Genomic DNA, 21992 nt, shown 5'->3' with positions numbered 1-21992 from the left:
TTGGTGTGCCTGGAATGCCCACCTATTCCCAGGAAATGGTGATCCTGTAAGTTAAATCTTTTACATCTTATATGTAATACAACATTTTAAACTGATCATCTCCAAAATACTATTTTTCCAAGTTTACTAAATCCTATTAGGCTTTTAGAGTAACAGACCCGTCTATCTTATTAATCTTGTTGGCTGTCATTGAACCCTCTCCAGCTCCCCTATAACTATCTACAGTGTGGTGCCAAAACTACAAGGTAAACAATATGCGATTTCGTTACTACATCTTTGATTTATGCAATTGTTCACTCGGTAATCCTTTTTTTACCATATCCCTGCCTGTTTCTCCTTTGGGGTTGGAACTGTGATAGGTTGATAGTCTGCCTTCTAGAGATGGTGATCAAAGGGAACGAAAAAACCCAGGCTTGACTTTGTGCCTATATCTAACAATAGGTACGGTATAATTGGGGCGTGTGTGGTTTGATGTATTTTTCCATGCCTAATATTCCATTAAAGACCTAGTAACCCATGCAATTTTAATTTAATAGGGTGCATACATGCGACCATATTATTGCTATAGGCTGCTATGGGTTCAATCTAGTATCTCTGGGAGCCTCTAAAGAGCATAAACCAAGTCAAGCAACATTGTAAAATGCTTAAAAGGTTTTTAATCAAAATCATATTTTATACTCTGGAAAATACAATAAACACATAACTCTTTGGTTCCAATGGCGGAGAACAAAGAAAATAGACACATGTCAGCAATCTCCATCCAGACAAATAAATAGATAAGAGCTTAGCTTTAGAAAAAAAACCAAGAATTTGACATCCTTGAATCAAAAACATTAAATAAAACCAAAGAAAAAAGTAACACCGTCCTTCATATTTGCCTATTAGCTAGTTTCAGATAAAATAACCACATTGAGCTAATTCTGTTATCTTGTAAACAGGACGACATGGAGCAGCAGCTTATTTAACTTCTTCTCATGAAATGCTTATATGGACCTGAGGTTGAACCTTCTATTTGAGGGTCATTTCTCCTATGGAGGTACTACTAAGGGAAACTACAATATACATGATGTCCTCTACACTAGTAATCAATATACGGAAGAATCTGCCATAATACTATTTTTTTTAGAATGGCCAAATATCAACTATGTACTCAGTCTAAATGTTTGGACTATAGGTTTTAGGTATTGCTATTGTGCAAAATTACAAGGGTAAGACATTGTAAGCTCAAACATTGGCTTGTCTAACACAAGCCCAGCAAAATGTAGAAGTCCCGTAATGTAAGTAGATGAAAGTTTTGAAGCATCGTGAGAAGTTCTTGGCAGTCAAAAAGTAAAGCGTTCATTTGAAACCCATTGGTAGAGTATGCTTTCCAGAGTATTTGCATGTTAGATATGATATTTAGTCAGAGTTCATATTAACGTTCTGATTCAGTGTAATTCATTTAGATAGGATGATATTGTCATTTAGTTGGTCTGTTGACTCTGCTGCTCCTGGTCGACCTCCTGTTCGGTCTGGACCTTCTCATGTTTCTGTGAGCTGGAGGTTTGCTGCTCGTTCTGGCATTCAGTGTGGGTACAGCCGCACTCCTCTGTATATATGTAGGTATAGACCGTGGTGGTTCCATCCTCACACTTCAGGTTTACTTGCCGTTTGCTGGTCTTTACTTCTTGACAACAGCTGCACTTGTGCTCCATCGTTTTCGCCTCAGCAGAGTACCTGAGCAAAAACAGTAGATTTTAAAAAGTGGTAACGTGCTTCTGTCCCATTGAAGTCCCTGATCTGTAACTCAGTAGGGCATTGAGCAATGCTATGATGTATAAGGAAATAACCTAATGTATTGCCATGCATGACATTCGCTGGGGTCAACCCAACGAATATGCCCAATATCATGAATATCTCTCCTTGCCTCCATTAGTGGCTTAAAAAGTTATAGATGTGAAGAGGAAATGTTTAAGAACCTTTCATGGTAACTACTTACTTGGATGATGTCATACAGGCTCCTCCGCAGAAGGACAGCTCCACAACCTCATCTGATTCACAAGTGCTGGTCTTAATACGCTGGCTCTGTTTATGAACGCCGCATCCTTTCAGACCAGCTTTAATAGAAAGGTGAATATTATTACTAGCTTGCAAGTAATCAAGGAAAGTTCAGTTTAAAGGTAATGGTATAAGTGCCTTAGAATTCAGCAAGGATCAATAATTCCCATTTTTATGTTTTTTTGCATTTATTGTAATTGCCTTATATGGCATTATAATCAGGGTTATTGTATTTTGGAGTATTTTTGTCTAATGCATGCAAAATAACAGAAAGTGAAATACCCAAGTGGAGCTTGATCTCTTCTAGTGGGTTATCTTTTGTATATCCTATTATACTCTTGTACTATATAGAGCTGTATACTGGACTATGCTTATTTATTGAAACTATGGAAAAGAATCAATTAATGATGACTAGTAGAATTTATAAAAGTTTACTTACTTTCACAAGTCTCACAGCAGCCATCAGATTTGATAGTACCCTGCACAACAAACACAGATCAGAAGAAAGATGTAAATGAAAATGGGTTCATTAATTTATACAATGTAACATATATTTATCTTCACAGAAATTGAATTTCTTGTACTACTACCGGTACTAGTAATAATGCCACATATTATAGGCATGTGAAGCCATGATCACTTCCCTTTATTGAAGTTAATTTCTTCATATTATACATGGAAACTTTAGAAAAACACTTGCAGTGACCCTGTGCTTTCAGGATAAAATTAAATCCCAGGACCAAAGAGGGTGGGGGGATCTTTTAGCTGCAGTTGTTGTTCTCTGCGAGCCTTCTGATCCAACAGTTCCCGGTCCCGTTTTTGGCTATCCAAGATGGCCGATGCAATCTTGAGACTGGCATATTCCCACAGTGCATTGGTAATCTCAGACTACTAATCTGGCTGCCAGGGCTGCTCATATGTGAGTAGTGTTGGCCAATCAAAGAGCAGTGCACAGTATGCATTAGGTAGGTAGAAAATTGTGCTGGCCATTTACATGGCAAAAAATGGGTCTCGGAGTCAGTGGATTGCAGAGACATAAGAGGACTTCAATCACGAGGTAATATACCCCCCGCCCCTTTGGCCCGGGACAGAATTCTGCCCCATAACTAGAAGGCCACTTTGAAATGATTGAAATTCATATAACATTGTATTTTTTAGTGTGCTATATGCTTATTACTCATCCTTGTTTCCTGTTCTGTTATTACAACCCAAGAAAATCATGGACGGCAGTATGTCACTGTTAGACATGTTTATGTACAAAAACCTTTTCCAGTCTTGAATCTATTTCTATATCAGAGATAGCAAACAAGATTGTTTTTGCTAATGCCCTGAGAATTATATGTCATTACGGGATAACTAACTTGATATAAATCGATTAAAGGGGTTGTCCCGAGGCAGCAAGTGGGTCTGTACACTTCTGCATGGCCATAATAATGCACTTTGTAATGTACATTGTGCATTAATTATGAGCCATGCAGAAGTTATAAAAAGTTTTATACTTACCTGTTCCGTTGCTGGCGTCCTCGTCTCCATGGTGCCGACTAATTTTCGCCCTCCGATGGCCAAATTAGCCGCGCTTGCACAGTCCGGGTCTTCTGCAGTCTTCTATGGGGCTCCGTGTAGCTCCGCCCCGTCACGTGCCGATTCCAGCCAATCAGGAGGCTGGAATCGGCAATGGACCGCACAGAAGAGCTGCGGTCCACGGAGGAAGAGGCCATCTTCAGCGGTGAGTAGAGAAGTCACCGGAGCGCGGGGATTCAGGTAAGCGCTCCGGTGAGCTTTCTTTACCTCCCTGCATCGGGGTTGTCTCGCGCCGAACGGGGGGGGGGGTTGAAAAAAAAAAAAACCCGTTTCGGCGCGGGACAACCCCTTTAAAGCGTGGAATGTCTACTCTATAAACAGAACATTTGACTACAGGGATGAACAGACCTCTAGACAATTTGCACGATCGAAGGCTGGACATGTCTCGGTTTTTTTCACGACATCATAGGTTTTTGAACAGGAGAAGGTGGAACACTTGTCTTCTGGTGGAGCGTACTGTTCATCAGGCTAAAAAGAAATGTTAACAGTCTCATGATGAATGTCTTGTATGCTAGGAAATGTGCACAGATCAATAGAGACTATAGTACATATTGCTTATATACTGAAGATATTTAGTTTATATGGTACAATGGGTTTACGCATTTTCTATTGGATGGTCATACTTAAGGCATTGAAGATTAAAGCAAAGAGAAAGATGTAGAGATGCAGTTGTTGAATATACCTGCAGAAGTTTAGTTGTGTTGTCACTGAGATGGATCACACAAGCGACTGGTACGCATGTTCCACAACATTCACCTGGTTGGGTCTTGTATGTGGAACCCTGGGGAAAACAGTATCCTTCGTTTAGTTCACAAAGTCTGATGGTCAGTATAGAGTATGTGTTTTAGATACGTTGCTATGTTAAAGTCATCATACCACTGGACAGTCTTCAATGGGACAAGTTCTTCTCACTTCCACAGGCACATACTGATCTTCAATGACGTGGCACTCAATCTTGACACATGGTTGATCTTCTGGTTTGTATGTTTCACTAGGCTGTAAGTACATAGAGTAAAGGTTTTGCACTACCTAGATGTAGTATTCAAAGGCTACAGTTGGAGTGGAAAGAAGGAAACTTTTTCTTTATGCCCCTGTGGCCATCTGTACAGCCAGAAATACTGGTGTAGAGCACAGATATAGCCAGAGCATACACAAGAGTCATAGGGCCCCCATTGCAAAACTTATGCCCCCCGGTAGCTCCTCCGACATCAACACTGAATGGAACAATGCTCTCGATCGAGTTCATTCTAGATCGGCGCTATGGACCATCATCGTCCAAGCGAGATAACTAAGTAATCATTTTACAGCATATCTTAAGAGGAGAAGCTCTTGTAATACTGATGCCCTGTGATAGCGCTGTGCCAATATCTCTCCACTGTGCAGCAGGTAACAGATTTATTGAAGGCCAAATTTCTCATTGATGCCTGGTGGGACCTTCGGTAACACTTTTCTAAGTGGAAATGTCACATTCTGTACCACTCTGAATCCTTGTCAACTTTAAGTATATTTTTCAATGTTTTTTGTAAGAAAACGACATCCCCATTGTAAAGTAGTTATCACAAAAAGTACCTTCACAATCGTTGTGGTTCCGTCTTTGGCTTTTACTATACAAGCCACAGGTTCACATTTGCCGCAGCAGTCACCTTCAGAAGTTACGAGTTCAGTTCCCTAAAAGGTGCAAAATAATTGGTAAATGATAAAGCCGGTAAAGCATTAGTGCCCATATAGTATGATTTGTGAAGGTTTAAGGAAGTGTGTGATTATGGCACTTACCAGTCCACATTCTACTTTGCATTCAATGGGTTTACATTGCACTTCTAATAGTAAGGTGTCCTTATTCCTCTGATCTGTGCACACACAGTCTGAACATGACTCTTTGGTTTCTGGGATTTTACTTCCGGGCTATTAAAAAGAAAAAAAAAACAGTAGAATATAGTCATTTGTTAAATTGTAAACCGTATTCTTTCATTTCAGACTTTAAAAGGTTCTGTTGCTGCACTTACTTTGTACATGATTTCATCGTATACACAGACTCGCAATGGCCCTGTTGGAGAAGATTGAAATGTATATTAGAATAGTATACAAGAGTTTTTTGTTTTTTTTTAAATAGCGGGAAGATCGGTCCTGCCCCATCTTTTCTTGCCCGTACAATTAACGGGAGAGAATGCAGATAGTGAAAATGAAACTACTGAAATCCATTAAAATCAATAGTTTGGTTTTGTCCCGTTACACGGCCCTGATTATCACGGCTGCATAACTGGAGAAAAATACATTGTTCATACAACTGTTAAAATGACGTATGCTGTCTCAGCTTTAAAGAAAGGAGCTTTCTACACCAAAAATATAAGGTCTTTTAGATATCCATCAGATATCTGTTTTTTTATCTTTACCAGCAGCGTACTACTTATTTGGTAGGTGCATGCATTCCAAAGCTGGTTGATATTCCTTATATAGTGAGAGTAATGATTTCAATCAAATATCAGCTGTATCACTGAGATAAGTTGTGGGGTGGCAATATACATTACACGTAGAACAGCCAAACTCACTGATTTTATTGATATTGACTGATCATCTAAAGTGCATGGAGCCTCCCAAATCTCCCCCAATGGCACATGTTGGGAGGGATAAGCATTGGACAGCTGGATGTCAACTGCCAAATCCTTGGGAGATAAGCTCTAGCATCAGCTTGCTTCCCGACTGAGTGCTGAATTGGACACCTGAATGCTCGGCTGAGTTGGGATTGTATGTGTATGGGATCTTCGGAAAGATAGCCGTTGGCTGAAAAAGCTTTGGGCCAATAGCTGTCTAATATGTATGAGCAGCCTAAGAGAAACTCCTGAAGAAAAAACATGTTTGTGGTCAATTAATTTATTTCGGCCGAAGAGGTGCTCCACTAAGAACATGAAGTTTGGCTTATTAGAAATTGTAGATGATATGGAAATCAAATATATATACTATATTGCCATCTGTAGTACTTACTGCAGTCATATGATGGGCAGCAATCACCAGCCAAAAGTACAGGGACAGCTTCAAATCCAGTTGCACATTTCTTCTCCTTCTCCACGCAGTAGGTGCTGTTACAGTCTACAGACAGAGGGAGGTTGGTTGAGTCCATATCAATAAATCATTCACAATCATTTCAAAGATTCAGTAGTCAACAAATGTTATCAAAATGTTTCTTACAGCATTCATTCTTCATGCAGCAAGGCTGTTCGGGATCTGGCAGGGTCTCAATAATGAATCCTTCCTTCTTACAAGGTATGTCAACTAATGGAGGACATGTCATTGCCTTACACTGTACAGTAAGAGAGTTCTTTTCACAGGTACATTCTTTGCAGCTGCTTGTCCAGGTTTCTCCAGGCTGTGAACATAAGGCACAGGAATTGTTTTCATCTGGTATAAAACTGTACTTGTTACACCTAAAAGTGTGTTTCGACTATTGACGCTCATGATCCATCATGATTGACTGATATACTTGGGAGTTCCTTTTTCTGAGAATCCCACTTATCATGAGTATGGGGTCCTGTCAACCTGTTGTGTGAAGTAGAATATATAGTGGTGACCAAGAAGGGCATGAAAGGAAGGTGCCAGCTGAGCAAGCATGGGTTCTCTTTATTAAAGTCAATGAGGGTTGAAGGGGTCACCTAGTTTGGAAAACTTATTTTCATATACATGATAAGGGAATTCTGGTTAATAGAGGGAGTCCTTTGCTCAGGATCCTTATGTCTTGGTCAGGGAGGAGAGAGCCTATAAAGAGTATCTGTTATCCTGTTCTGCATTACTTACAACTAATTAGACTGGGAACTGTATAATGCTCAACTTACCCTATGTTAAAATTGCCACAGTTCCTCACAGATTACAGCTGATCACTGTGGTAGACAGGCAGACACTTTATGAATAGCCTATTGTCAAGGAACCCTTCTAATAAGCAGGATGCCCTTTGGGTCTGCTCTTTTTGCTGCATGCCCTATAGGTCTGCTCTATTTGCTGGATGTCCTATGGGTCTGATCTATTTGCTGGATGCCCTATGGGTCTGTTCTATTTGCTGTATGCCCTTTGGGTCTGCTCTATTCGCTGGATGCCCTATGGGTCTGCTCTTTTTGCTGGATGCCCTATGGGTCTGCTCTATTGGCTGGATGCCCTATGGGTCTGCTCTTTTCCTCTTCTCTTTTATTTCTCAGCCACTGTTGGATTTTTTGGTCTGACTCTGTATTGTTACATATGATAGCTTCTTTAATGAGTTTATGAAGTTTATATGCTACTTACGCCTTTTGGCATTCCTTCTGGGCCAACACAAGCTGGAAGAAAATAAAAAAAATCATATTAGTTTTAGTCCTCAAAATTCTTTCACAAAGATGTGCTACAGTTCATTTGAGTTTCTAGCATGCACATAAGTTATTACCATTGTTTGAGGGCGGCTCTTTTTAATGACACTCAGGACAGGTTTTTACAGTTATAACCAATCATTTCGGTAGCTATAGAGAACTGTCTTTGGTCACCTGGTCATCAATTTGCTAAGATCTCTTGCCTTCTTTCATCATCTCTATTTGTCATATTTCTGAATGTTACTCTCCTATCCACTTCACTATACCCCCACATCACAACCCACATAACAGCCCACATTCAGCCTGGGACCTAGAAATATAAACTTCTAGTCTTATGGTTGGAAAGAACTAGCTACCTAATGCAGTAAGATGTATTGTGAAAGTTCATCCAAATCGCTGCAAATCTTTGAAATAACCACTAATTTAATCCCCGAGTATGCAATCAGAATTTGCTTTCATTTGTAGACCTAGATATTCTATAGATCGTATTTTCTATGAATATTTATAACAATGGTACATGTGGATACGTACAACAGCTCTTGACGCAGACATCGGTGTAAGAGTTAAACAGTGTGGTTCCTTTGGGACAGTAGCAGCCTTCAGTCTGTCCGGTGCTGAGGTGTTCAACTTCCCTGCAATGAGTGTAAAAACACATACATGTATATACGTCTTATGCATAGACATATGGTGCATATTATTCAAAGCCTACAAACCCTATACTTAACCCTATATGGCTTTATATAATAAACAAATACTATGGGCATATTAGTCAGTTCATGAAATATCATGTTATCTACAGAAAATATCCTATACTCAAATCCTGGTGACCTTATCTGTGTATAGATTAATTTTATTCAGAAAACAGCCTTTTTATGCTTATGAATATAAATCAGTCCGCCCAGTCTTAGGATAGTTTTACATAGAACTTAAAGGGCTTTCTCACAAGTTAAAATTGCTTCACAACCACTCTGTCCTTCCTGGTTGCTGCTGACCTAGACATGTGACTGCTGCAGCCAATCACTGCCACAGTAGTGACCTTCTGTAGCCAGTGATTGGCTGCAGCAGTCACATGTCCTCATCAGCAGCAACCAGGAAGGACAGAGTGGTTGTGAAGAAATTTTAACTCATGGGAAAACTCCTTAAAGCACCTGACAGTCTTCCCAGCAATCATTGCTCTGAGTGGAGGTAGAATATGCCTGAGATCTCTTCCAGCCACCCGGCTTCATTCCAAGTATATAGAGAGACGTTCATAGATGAATGACTGCCTGTTTATAGGAACCAACAATCAATCAATTTTTAGGTGAGCTGAAAACTCACTTGACACTCACTTGTCGCTCACTTGCCCTATCAGATTTCATGTTCACACAGTCAACACTCACCTGTAATCGCTTGTTTGAATGATTACTTGAGTGACTGTTGGGCCATGTAAAAGTAACTTTAAAGGAAATCTCTCTCTTATGATGATAATTCATATGAATGAAGCCGGCTTGGTGATCAGCTCATTGCAACAGATCTTGTCTCAGAAATACCCAAAAATTGCAATTACTGCATCCAGCCTTACATTATCACACATAGCGATTACAGCTTTAGCTAACAGAGGGAGGATCCAAGTAGAAGACTGCCTGCTATAATATCTATATGTTCTAATAGGGAATATGGAAAGGGGTAATCCTGATGAATCAATTCTTTCAAAATCTTACTTATTCATTGACAGGACCAGTGTCCCAATTTATATTTCACTTACACAGAAATGAATAATTACAGTAATACTATATAGAAACATTTTTATGGAGGGATTCTTACTTGTTCTCGCAGGTTTTAGGGTGCATTGTTCCACAAGCGTTGTATACCTTTCCGGCAGGGCAATTGTATGCTATATTTCATACAAAAAGAGCAAATTAGATCGCAATCTGGACAACATACTGGTATTATCACAGCCATACAATAACATAAAAATTCAGTCTTAAAGAAAGGCTCAAGACACTGGTTCTAGCAACCCAATGCAATTTTTTCTTTACTTTCTAAAGCTACTTAGAAAATAGAAAAACAAAGACTGCAGTCTAATTGGGTCGCTCAGACAACTCCAAAAATTTACTTTAGATAAGTTTTTCTAGATCTTCCCATTGGGTTGTGAATAACATTGAATATATGACCGAAATATACTTACGACAATGTCCTTTAGTCTTGTTTCTCCAGTCCACGCAGACTCCATTGGCTGTACATAACGTGGCATAAATTTCCAAGCTGGAACACTGTACAGTGTCATTGCGTATGCGACAGGCATCAAAGACACAACCTTCATGGTAAGGCTTTGGAGGAACGACTTTGTGACATTCAGCAAAGACACTTTGAAAATAGAAAGATGTATTTAGCATAGAATTCTATTTAATTTACTAGATTAGATCTTGTTACGGTGACCAGTATGGTGACCAAAAGCTTTCCTGCACATTGGCTGGGTCTGGTATTTCAGTTCAGCACCATCTACCTGAACTGCAATACTAAACCCAACCTGAGGACAAGAGTGGTGCTGTTCCAAGAAAAAAAAACAGACCTAATTTTCTCATCATTAAATAACAACTTTGAAGAAAGATATAAATAGTATTATCATATATCTATGATATAAAATCTATTGAACAATTAAATTATTCTGACTTACTCGCTTAAGATGACATCACAGAGAGCAGATGGTTCACATTTTGGAGGTGGTGTCGTAGGCACATTAGGTGGTAATGTTGGAGGTGGCACATTACAATATGGCTTGTCCTTATCATTGACCTTCCAGTGGTATGCCATTTTGGAGCAATCTTTCACTATCTTACCATCTGGCATTCTGCAGTCTTCAGTGCCGTTGTTAGAGCAAGTACCTGTATTGGAAGAGAACATAAAAATACTGTGAAATCTCTTTGAGACCACCATCCAAATTTGCATAGAAAAAGTAGTCTTCTATGGGGGGTGGGGGGTGGGGGTGGTGTCTACTCAAAGAAGATGGCCAGTATGCATAGTATACTATATAGTGGAACGGAAAACCTTTTTACAGAAAATCTAGTCTAGGTAAAGAGGCAGTCGTATGATGAGGCTTCACTGTTGTAATGGGTTGTGTCACCAGATACAACCCCTTTCAGAATGCGGTGCCTCGGCAGCTAATTGTCCCGGACTCTGCTCAAGCCACCCTCTTCAAAAAGATGATTTTGATGCAGTATTACAGGATGGCCATTCAGATGAATAGCCATCCTGTTATTCAAGGGCAACTCAAAATCCTCAAGAAACAGGGAACCATAGAGGTGGATTATGAGCATGGAACTCTACTTAATGGCATTCATGTGCTCTAATAGAACATAGGTAGAAGAGTCATGTTCTTGGCACAACTATGCTTTAGTCGTAGTTTTTAGAGTTGAAAAAAAACTTTATTTAAAAGAAAACAGAAGGTAATGTTAACATCACATACCGCACTGTCCTTCAGTGTTGTGACCAAATTTGCTGAATGGCAATTTAATAACGAAGATCATTCCACTAAAGGAGATAAAGGCATTAATTTCTGGGATCTCCACAATCATGTTAATGCCGGCACTTGTTACAGTAATGCCATCCTTGGTGAACCCAGGAGTTACCCATTCTTGGTTGAATCTAATCTGTAGGCAAATGATTAAAATTGTTAAGTAGCAAATAGATACTGTAACTATGTGGTCAGATACAATGTAAAAAACAGCTGGCACCCGTGTAAATAGCTGTCTGCAGACTCTTTCTGCTATAGAGCACTACCAGTTTGGATGAATACGCAAACAATATTGTTCTTAGTATGTAGGTCATGGTCGTGCAAATTTTAGGGACAAAATATTTTAATTCTTGGTGTAAGAACATAATAATGTGTAAATAAGCCATTATGTAGTAAAACGGGACTTGTAGCTTGTAGTTCTCTTACCCTGTTATTCATTCTTCCTTGGAACAGCATACGTGTCAAGACAATTTCATTGGACTTATAGAAGATCAAAATAGATTGTGGACAGGACAAGCCATCTTCAGCATCGCAGAAGTAGTTATCAACGAGGACACGGAAGTTGTCATATTTGGGAGTAATCTGCTGCACAAGAACGTAAGTACAATTGTCCAGGAAGGTGTAATAGGTTCCATCAAAAGTGATGTAATGAGGATCACCCCATCCGCTACATACACCTATTAGAATACAAAAAGAAGCAAAGCAAATTTTGGTATTTGAAATTTTGGTAATTTGTATGAGAAAATGTAAAATCTTTATTTAAACAGAAAAACTATATAAACAGTAATATGTCTTAAGCTATTCCACACTGATTATTTATCTTAGTCTCAGTAGCATTAATAAGGTTTTGGGGGGATTCTGATGACATTGGAGCCCTTAACCTATTACCTTAAAATTACTGATCTAAAAAGGGATCTGGCATAGCTGTCATGGCCCCGTGATATACAGTAGAGCCCAGGATGCTAGTATGACACAGCCTTATCCACATTATTACTCACATGGAAAATAAACCCTTCCTAAAACTTACACTTACAGTCTGGACACAACTTCATTTAAGTTTTTGTATTTTTCACTCAGTTGTTAACTTGTTAATGCCTGATGAAGGCACCTTTCTACTCTGAAAGCTTGCAAATATAATTTCCCTGGTTAGTGAATAATGGTATCACCTCTAGAATGCTTTTGCCTTTCGTATACAAGAGTATTTAACACTACATTAAAACTTACATTCGCATTCATAATGTTCGCAGCATCCATCTGCACTCATCTTTTTCACAGGTGGGAATCCATTAGCACAGGACAGTGGCTTTAATTTAGGGCAACTCACTGGCTCGATGGTGATGACATTATTTCCATGGCATGTGGCCACTGTACAGTTATTAATCTTCCATGTTTCTTTAGTCTGGAGAACATAAAATAAAATGCAACACAATTAACAGAGATAATTCAGTCTAACACCATTATGTCAAATCAATGCAGGATTTCAACTTCTTCGAAGAGTTTTAGGAATGGGTAATTATCTGCTTTAAGCAAAACAATAGGCACATAGACTCACAATTCATGGGGTTGTCTGAGATTAGAAAAATAGGGTTTTTTTTTTGTGAAACGGTAGCATTCTTGTTAATAAGCTGTATCTGGCTATACAGCACATGGACAAGTTCACTTGAATATGGTCAAGTAGTAATACCAGAGACCGTTTATGGGAAAGAGAAGCTCTGTATATCACTGTTTTCTAATCTCATGCAACCCATTTAGGACAGCGGTAATTAGATAAATTGACAAACAATCTGGTGTGAACACAATTAGTTACTTTGTGAGGAGGGCATCCTTCTAGTGGAGTTGTTTTTTCAGGGGTAGTTGTTGCAGGTACTGTGGTTGTTGTTTCATGTGTAGTTGTTGTAGGTTCTGTGGTTGTTTTTTCAGGTGTAGTAGTTTTAGGTACTGGGGTTGTGGTTGTTTTTTCAGGTGTAGTAGTTTTAGGTACTGGGGTTGTTACAATTCTACAAGGTCCAGTGAATCTTTCAGCTTCACAAAAGTCATTGCAGACTGCATAATAGATGCAACCTGCTGCATCGGTTTTGTTATAGATGATTTCACCTGGAAGAGAAAAAGATAGGAAAAAAATAAAGTTGATCATTACAAATTTCAATGGCAGATAAGGCTCAGCGGTGGTATCAGTGTTACTTTGAGAACATCTCTAGTAATAAATATAGTAAAGTTAGACAATCAAAGGATGCAGAACACTTACCTGGTGAGAAGAGTTTACTTTCAACGTGGCAGAAGCATTTTGTAGTATGTGTAGGCTCAGGTGTTGTAGTTGTTGGCTTAGTGGTTGTAGTTGATGCTGGAGTAGTTGTTGTAGTAGTAGTGTGAGTGGTTTTTGTAGTAGTGGCAGTTGTTGTTGTTGTAGCGGGGGTTGTTGTTTGTGGAGGAGCTGTGCTACAATGGCTGTAATCATCACAACATAAAACCTTTATCTGGTAATTGTAACATAGCTTGACTTTTCCAGTTTGATCTTTGTTGTTGCACACTAAGCCTTTAGTGAGGTCACATGTGACTACCTGACCAACGTTATCAATAGTGATATCTGGGAAATCTTCAGCTCTGCACTCAATATTTTTTGGATGCTTACAGATGTGTTTGTCTTTAGCAATTATGTTTTCAAAGGTTTCTTTATCTCCTCCATCAATGCCAGAAGTAGGAGTATCAACATCAATCCACGTTGTCCACTTGCATTTAGGTTGGCAGCCACGATCTGGAGTAGTTGTAGTAGTTGCAGGTGTTGTTGTCTCAGGAGTTGTTGTTGTAGTTGTTGTTTCTGGAGTTGTTGTTGTTGTCTCTGGAGTTGTTGTTGTTGTAGTTGTTGTTTCAGTAGTAGTGGCAGCTGTTGTTGTCGTTGTAGTAGCGGGGGTTGTTGTTTGTGGAGGAGCTGTGCTACAATGGCTATAATCGTCACAACATAAAACCTTTATCTGGTAATTGTAACATTGCTTGACTTTTCCAGTTTGATCTTTGTTGTTGCACACAAAGCCTTTAGTGAGGTCACATGTGACTACCTGACCGACGTTATCAATAGTGATATCTGGGAAATCTTCAGCTCTGCACTCAATATTTTTTGGATGCTTACAGATGTGTTTGTCTTTAGCAATTATGTTTTCAAAGGTTTCTTTATCTCCTCCATCAATGCCAGAAGTAGGAGTATCAACATCAATCCATGTTGTCCACTTGCATTTAGGTTGGCAGCCCTCGCGATCTGGAGTAGTTGTAGTAGTTGCAGGTGTTGTTGTCTCTGGAGTTGTTGTTGTTGTAGTTGTTGTCTCTGGAGTTGTTGTAGTTGTAGTTGTTGTCTCTGGAGTTGTTGTAGCTGTGGTTGTTGTAGTCTCTGGAGTTGTTGTTGTTGTAGTTGTTGTCTCAGGAGTTGTTGTTGTAGTTGTTGTCTCTGGAGTTGTTGTCACTGGAGTAGTTGTGGTAGTAGTTGTTGTTTCAGTAGTAGTGGCAGGTGTTGTTGTCTCTGGAGTTGTTGTTGTTGTAGTTGTTGTCTCTGGAGTTGTTGTAGTTGTTGTCTCAGGAGTTGTTGTTGTTGTAGTTGTTGTCTCTGGAGTTGTTGTCACTGGAGTAGTTGTGGTAGTAGTTGTTGTTTCAGTAGTAGTGGCAGTTGTTGTTGTAGTAGCAGGGGTTGTTGTTTGTGGAGGAGCTGTGCTACAATGGCTGTAATCATCACAACATAAAACCTTTATCTGGTAATTGTAGCATAGTTTGATCACTCCAGTTTGATCTTTGTTGTTGCACACTAACCCTTTAGTGAGATCACATGTGACTACCTGACCAACGTTATCAATAGTGATATCTGGGAAATCTTCAGCTCTGCACTCAATATTTTTTGGATGCTTACAGATGTGTTTGTCTTTAGCAATTATGTTTTCAAAGGTTTCTTTATCTCCCCCATCAATGCCAGGAGTGGGAGTATCAACATCAATCCACGTTGTCCACTTGCATTTAGGTTGGCAGCTGCGATCTGGAGTAGTTGTAGTAGTTGCAGGTGTTGTTGTCTCAGGAGTTGTTGTAGTTGTGGTTGTTGTTTTTGGAGTTGTTGTTGTAGTTGTTGTCTCTGGAGTAGTTGTAGTTGTGGTTGTTGTCTCTGGAGTTGTTGTTGTTGTGGTGGTTGTTGTCTCTGGAGTTGTTGTTGTAGTTGTTGTCTCTGGAGTTGTTGTTGTAGTTGTTGTCAATGGAGTTGTTGTTGTTGTAGTTGTTGTTTCAGTTGTAGTGGCAGCTGTCGTTGTAGTAGCGGGAGTTGTTGTTTGTGGAGGAGCTGTGCTACAATGGCTATAATCGTCACAACATAAAACCTTTATTTGGTAATTGTAACATAGCTTGACTTTTCCAGTTTGATCTTTGTTGTTGCACACTAACCCTTTAGTGAGGTCACATGTGACTACCTGACCGACGTTACCAATAGTGATATCTGGGAAATCTTCAGCTCTGCACTCAATATTTTTTGGATGCTTACAGATGTGTTTGTCTTTAGCAATTATGTTTTCAAAGGTTTCTTTATCTCCTCCATCAATGCCAGAAGTAGGAGTATCAACATCAATCCACGTTGTCCACTTGCATTTAGGTTGGCAGCCACGATCTGGAGTAGTTGTAGTAGTTGCAGGTGTTGTTGTCTCTGGAGTTGTTGTAGTTGTGGTTGTTGTCTCTGGAGTTGTTGTTGTAGTCTCTGGAGTTGTTGTAGCTGTGGTTGTTGTAGTTGTTGTTGTCTCTGGAGTAGTTGTAGTTGTGGTTGTTGGTTTTGGAGTTGTTGTAGTTGTTGTCTCTGGAGTTGTTGTTGTAGTTGTTGTCTCTGGAGTTGTTGTAGTTGTTGTCTCTGGAGTTGTTGTTGTTGTAGTTGTTGTCTCTGGAGTTGTTGTTGTTGTAGTTGTTGTCTCTGGAGTTGTTGTCTCTGGAGTTGTTGTTGTAGTTGTTGTCTCCGGAGTTGTTGTAGTTGTGGTTGTTGTCTCCGGAGTTGTTGTAGTTGTAGTTGTTGTCACTGGAGTAGTTGTGGTAGTAGTTGTTGTTTCAGTTGTAGTAGTAGTGGGAGTTGTTGTTGTAGTAGCGGGAGTTGTGGTTTGTGGAGGAGCTGTGCTACAATGGCTGTAATCGTCACAACATAAAACCTTTATCTGGTAATTGTAGCATAGTTTGATCACTCCAGTTTGATCCTTGTTGTTGCACACTAACCCTTTAGTGAGGTCACATGTGACTACCTGACCGATATTATCAATAGTGATATCTGGGAAATCTTCAGCTCTGCACTCAATATTTTTTGGATGCTTACAGATGTGTTTGTCTTTAGCAATTATGTTTTCAAAGGTTTCTTTATCTCCCCCATCAATGCCAGAAGTAGGAGTATCAACATCAATCCACGTTGTCCACTTGCATTTAGGTTGGCAGCCCTCGCGATCTGGAGTAGTTGTAGTAGTTGCAGGTGTTGTTGTCTCAGGAGTTGTAGTTGTAGTTGTTGTCACTGGAGTAGTTGTGGTGGTAGTTGTTGTTTCTGTAGTAGTGGGAGTTGTAGTTTCTGTTGTAGTTGGTGGCACAGTAGTAGTTGTTGTAGTAGTTGTTTCAGTAGTAGTAGGAGTTGTAGTTGGTGGCACTGTAGTAGTTGTGGTGGTAGTTGTTTCAGTAGTAGTTTCTGTTGTAGTTGGTGGCACTGTTGTAGTAGTAGTAGTAGCCGGGGTTGTTGTTGGTGGAGGAGCTGTGCTACAATGGCTGTAATCATCACAACACAGAACCTTTATCTGGTAATTGTAACATTGTTTAATATCTCCAACTTGATCCTTGTTATTGCACACTAACCCTATGGTGACATCACATTGAACCTTCTGCCCAATACTTGTAATACTGATCCCAGGATAATCTGCAGCTCTACATTCAATATTTTGAGGGTTTTGACATACATGTTTACCGTTAGCCATTATGTTTTCAAAGGTTTCTTTATCTCCTCCATCAATGTCAGACGTTGGGATATCAACATCTATCCAGGTTGACCATTTGCACTGTGGTTCACAGATCTTTTGTTTACTTGTTGTTGGTTTAGGAGTTGTAAATGTTCTGGTTACTACAGTTTCTGGGGTTGTTGTTTCTGGTGTTTCAGTTGTAGTTGTAGTAGTTGTTTCTGGTGTTGTAGTTGAAGTGGTTGTGGTTTCTGTTGTAGTTGGTGTTTCAGTAGTTGTGGTAGTAGTGGTAGTTTCTGTTGTCGTTGGGGGCACTGTAGTAGTTGTAGTAGAAGTTGTTGTTGTTTCAGTAGTGGTGGAAGTTGTAGTTTCTGTTGTAGTTGGTGGTACAGGAGTAGTAGTAAGGGGAGTTGTAGTTTCTGTTGTAGTTGGTGGTACTGGAGTAGTAGTAAGGGGAGTTGTAGTTTCTGTTGTAGTTGGTGGTACTGGAGTAGTAGTAAGGGGTGTTGTAGTTTCTGTTGTAGTTGGTGGTACAGGAGTAGTAGTAAGGGGAGTTGTAGTTTCTGTTGTAGTTGGTGGTACTGGAGTAGTAGTAAGGGGAGTTGTAGTTTCTGTTGTAGTTGGTGGTACTGGAGTTGTAGTTTCTGTTGTAGTTGGTGGTACTGGAGTTGTAGTTTCTGTTGTAGTTGGTGGTACTGGAGTAGTAGTAAGGGGAGTTGTAGTTTCTGTTGTAGTTGGTGGTACTGGAGTTGTAGTTTCTGTTGTAGTTGGTGGTACTGGAGTAGTAGTAAGGGGTGTTGTAGTTTCTGTTGTAGTTGGTGGTACTGGAGTTGTAGTTTCTGTTGTAGTTGGTGGTACTGGAGTTGTAGTTTCTGTTGTAGTTGGTGGTACTGGAGTAGTAGTAAGGGGAGTTGTAGTTTCTGTTGTAGTTGGTGGTACTGGAGTTGTAGTTTCTGTTGTAGTTGGTGGTACTGGAGTAGTAGTAAGGGGTGTTGTAGTTTCTGTTGTAGTTGGTGGTACTGGAGTAGTAGTAAGGGGAGTTGTAGTTTCTGTTGTAGTTGGTGGTACTGGAGTAGTAGTAAGGGGAGTTGTAGTTTCTGTTGTAGTTGGTGGTACTGGAGTAGTAGTAAGGGGAGTTGTAGTTTCTGTTGTAGTTGCTGGCACTGGAGTACCACAGTGACTGTAGTCATCACAACAGAGAACCTTTATTTGGTAGTTGAGGCATACCTTGAAGTCTCCTTCCTGATCTTCATTTTTGCAAACAAGACCAAAAGTAAGATTGCACTGGACTACCTGCCCAATTTTACCAATTGGTACTTTTGGATATTTCTCTGATCTGCATTGTATACCATCAGGCTTTTTGCAAATTCTGTGTCCTTCAGCTATGATTTTGTCATATGTCTCATAATCTCCTTCATCTTTACCAACACCTGGCAAATGAACATCAAGCCATTCTGTCCATGTACATTTGGGTTGACACGCTGTTGGAGTGTTAGATGTAGTTGTACTAACATGGGTAGTTGGAGCTGTTGTCACTATGCTTGTAGATGGCTTTGTTGTAGGGTGTGTTGTTGTAGATGGCTTTGTTGTAGGGTGTGTTGTAGATGGCTGTGTGGTTGCCGGTGGTTTTGTAGTTTCAGGTGTTGTAGCTGGAGTCGTATCACACTTTTCATAACCGCAACACAAAACTCTGAGTTCATAATTATAGCAGATAGGCGGTAGCTGCTGACTGTTCTGGCAAATCAGACCAAATGATACATTGCACTGTACATTTTGCTCAAGCTCTGCTAATGGTGTATCGGGGAACCTCTCAGCTCTGCATTGAATATCTTGTGGATGTTTACATATGGAATATCCTTTAGCTAATATTTTATCATACGTGTCAAAGTCTCCATTTTGCATTCCTGGTTCAGGATAACTGGCATCAAACCACTGAGACCATTTGCAGACTTCCTTCACACAGATTGTAGTCAGAGGTGGTTTTGTTTCTATGGAACAAAAAAAGTATAAATTGGATGAAAAAAAAAGAAAGAAGTGCAAACAAAATGATATATCAAATGATAGATATAGAAGTAGTGGTCTCCAATATAACAACCAGCACCCCATTAATAGTGTAGCGCTCTATGGTGCTCTCTTCTATTTGTGTCGCATGGCCATTTTCTTTCACTTTGAATGAGCAGCACTCTATGTAAATATGCAAATAGTATAGTCATGTTCTCCTATTGCCGTAGTGTGTCATGGCGGTCTACTATATCTCCAGATAGATAGAAATTCATAGCTAGCAGTGATACACTATGCCTCATTCATTAAAACTGTTTAAATAAAAAGATTCCTTATTGCCCAGAAATCACGGTCTAAAAAAATTAAATATTTTATTTTTAACTTTATACATAGGAGAAAGACAGATGGAATCTGATTGGTTCCTATGAGCACCACCGGTACTTTGTTTTATCAGTTTTTATGAATGAAGGCCATTGCATTCTGATATAATTTGGTATAATTTATACCAATACAGCATTTCAAAGATCATTATGAAACCTGGATGCTTGAAGGAAATTCATTCTTTAATAGACATTCTTTAAGATTATAGCACTATACCTTTAGTAGTGGGATGTGTTGAAGTAAAGCTAAAGGTTGTTCTTGGTGTAGTAGTAGTTTTACAGTTATAAATGTCTCTGTAAATGGTGCCATTTTCCTTGCAGATAGCACTGATACAGCCTCCAATGCCATCAGTAGTGTTGTAGATAACATCATTGAAATGGTACATTTTACCATGGTATTCACATTGGCATGCTGTAAAATAAAATGCAATCACAATTACCAACACAAATTATATCTATTAATAAGCAAATAAGGGAGATGGAATAAATCCTCCACAGTGCCACCTATTGAAAGGCAGCATTCCTTCGAGTCAAAGTGGGACTTTTTATACAAGTCTTGCGTTTCTGACATCTATTAATAACACACAGACTGAATCTTAGGATTTAATTTCTAGATTCTTAAATTATAGACTGAACCCTTTCCTATCCACTGTCTGATGTCTTCCTACATTCTGATTGAAGCTTGCACAGCTCCAATGTCAGAAGACGTCCGACAGGGTATTCCTACCGTCTATTGCCAGCCACTCCACTGTTGGAGCCTCTCTGGCGCACACACACTGGTTTTAGCCAGCAGATGGCACCGTTGCATAACAGCAGAAAGAGAAAGTCTTTTAGGAAACCCTGAATCCAAAATTGGATTGGAAAGGGTTAATGTCATAGATTCAGAGGCATAACTTGAGACTCTTGGGCTGTAATGTAAAATCTGTAACAAGGCAGAGCTTACCAATGCGCCATACTGAGGTCTTCTTATGTGGCAGGAGAACCTTATGACCTCAGGCATCAGTGGCTGGATGAAAGGATTACCCCTGCATCCCCTATAGCTTCACCTCTGTATTCATTATTTATCTTTTCATTTAAATTTAAGTATTCATTTGCTATGATTTAATTCATCCTAATATCATTTGTGTGTTCTTATATAAAAACAAACATTTACCTTCTTTCTGGTACTTGCATTCTATTCCGGACATCTTGCAATTGCTGTAGATAAAAATATTCTAGATTAAGTCTTACATATCTTAGTGAATATGCATACAAGAGTTATGGGATTCGTTTACATAATTAAGATAAGGTAAAAATTGAGAATATTAGAGGAATTGTACTTCAACAACCCAAAACAAGGTTCCCATTTTCTATCGTAGGGTTAATATCCCTGTGTATTAAATACAATGCAATGGCTCTTGTTATATATATTCCTATATAGTCGCTTGGGGATAGCTTACTTTGTATAAATTGTCTATCAGATCACTCACCAGGTCTTACAGTTGTCACTGGTTGGTACAGGTTGTCCAACTTTGTAATGTTTTCCTTCATCATCATAGCAGCCACATTGAGCCACACACTCCATGTCATCCTCATCAAAGAATGGTGTAGCTGCTGGACAGCTAGGGTAACATCCTAATCAGTCAGAAGAAAGCAAGTATCATGTTAGATTACAATAAACTTGGATGAGGTGGACACTCCAGCTTCATTGGGTACTTATGCTGGAGATAGACATTCGATTTTTGATGGTGAACCCTACGAATTTCCAATGGATTCCCTGACAATCTATTTTCTGGGAAACATTTCTGCAATATCAACAGCTGCTGAAATTAAATCTTAGTGGAGTTGGATTTTAATGCTGTTTGCCTGGAGATTAACAATGCCATAACTATCTATTCTAAACAAGTAAGTATGTTATGTTGGCCTGAAATTATATACTTATAGAGGGGTTTTGAGTGGTTGGTGCAGTAGTAGCTTAATGTTTAACCAACAGCTATCTATGTTCAGTTTTGCTATGCCTTCCATGAAACTCTGAAACAACTTCTTATTCCAACTGGATTTTTAGTGAAATGGAAGAAGTTCTCATACCTTCCAAGCCAGACAGCTCATGCATACATTTCCCACTTGGGTTCCTACAGGTCTTCATGCAGGGAGCTCCACAAGGTTTGTAGTGCCATTCACACACTCCTTGAGGGTTGTAGTAATCACAGAAAAGAGCTGAAGAAAAAAGAAGCCATGGTTAAAATACGAATTGTAAAAATGTAGC

General features: G+C 39.4%; 1 protein-coding gene across 1 annotated transcript in view; it reads right to left on the bottom strand.

Moving 5' to 3' along the window:
* Nucleotides 1-685: 685 nt before the first annotated feature.
* The window catches only part of LOC136581732 (mucin-5AC-like), a 35064-nt gene continuing 13757 nt past the window's right edge, over nt 686-21992 (bottom strand). The window contains exons 27-51 of the mRNA XM_066582356.1: nt 21815-21943; nt 21217-21361; nt 20901-20944; nt 19965-20159; nt 13682-19354; nt 13244-13530; nt 12661-12835; nt 11863-12113; nt 11389-11572; nt 10600-10807; nt 10111-10289; nt 9747-9816; nt 8475-8575; nt 7885-7916; nt 6802-6979; nt 6598-6702; nt 5622-5662; nt 5392-5520; nt 5188-5286; nt 4495-4614; nt 4301-4399; nt 3967-4086; nt 2477-2516; nt 1979-2096; nt 686-1716 (exon numbers count right to left, since the gene is read on the bottom strand). Of these exons, the coding sequence (XP_066438453.1) occupies nt 1464-1716; nt 1979-2096; nt 2477-2516; nt 3967-4086; nt 4301-4399; nt 4495-4614; nt 5188-5286; nt 5392-5520; nt 5622-5662; nt 6598-6702; nt 6802-6979; nt 7885-7916; nt 8475-8575; nt 9747-9816; nt 10111-10289; nt 10600-10807; nt 11389-11572; nt 11863-12113; nt 12661-12835; nt 13244-13530; nt 13682-19354; nt 19965-20159; nt 20901-20944; nt 21217-21361; nt 21815-21943 (8975 nt within the window). The 3' untranslated portion in view covers nt 686-1463. The remainder of the gene's footprint in view (nt 1717-1978; nt 2097-2476; nt 2517-3966; nt 4087-4300; nt 4400-4494; nt 4615-5187; nt 5287-5391; nt 5521-5621; nt 5663-6597; nt 6703-6801; nt 6980-7884; nt 7917-8474; nt 8576-9746; nt 9817-10110; nt 10290-10599; nt 10808-11388; nt 11573-11862; nt 12114-12660; nt 12836-13243; nt 13531-13681; nt 19355-19964; nt 20160-20900; nt 20945-21216; nt 21362-21814; nt 21944-21992) is intronic.

This window comes from Eleutherodactylus coqui, chromosome 11 (genome assembly GCF_035609145.1).
Source record: "Eleutherodactylus coqui strain aEleCoq1 chromosome 11, aEleCoq1.hap1, whole genome shotgun sequence".
NCBI classification, from domain to species: domain Eukaryota; kingdom Metazoa; phylum Chordata; class Amphibia; order Anura; family Eleutherodactylidae; genus Eleutherodactylus; species Eleutherodactylus coqui.
The sequence above is the reverse complement of the archived record's forward strand: the minus strand, read 5'-3'. Positions and strand labels throughout refer to the sequence as shown.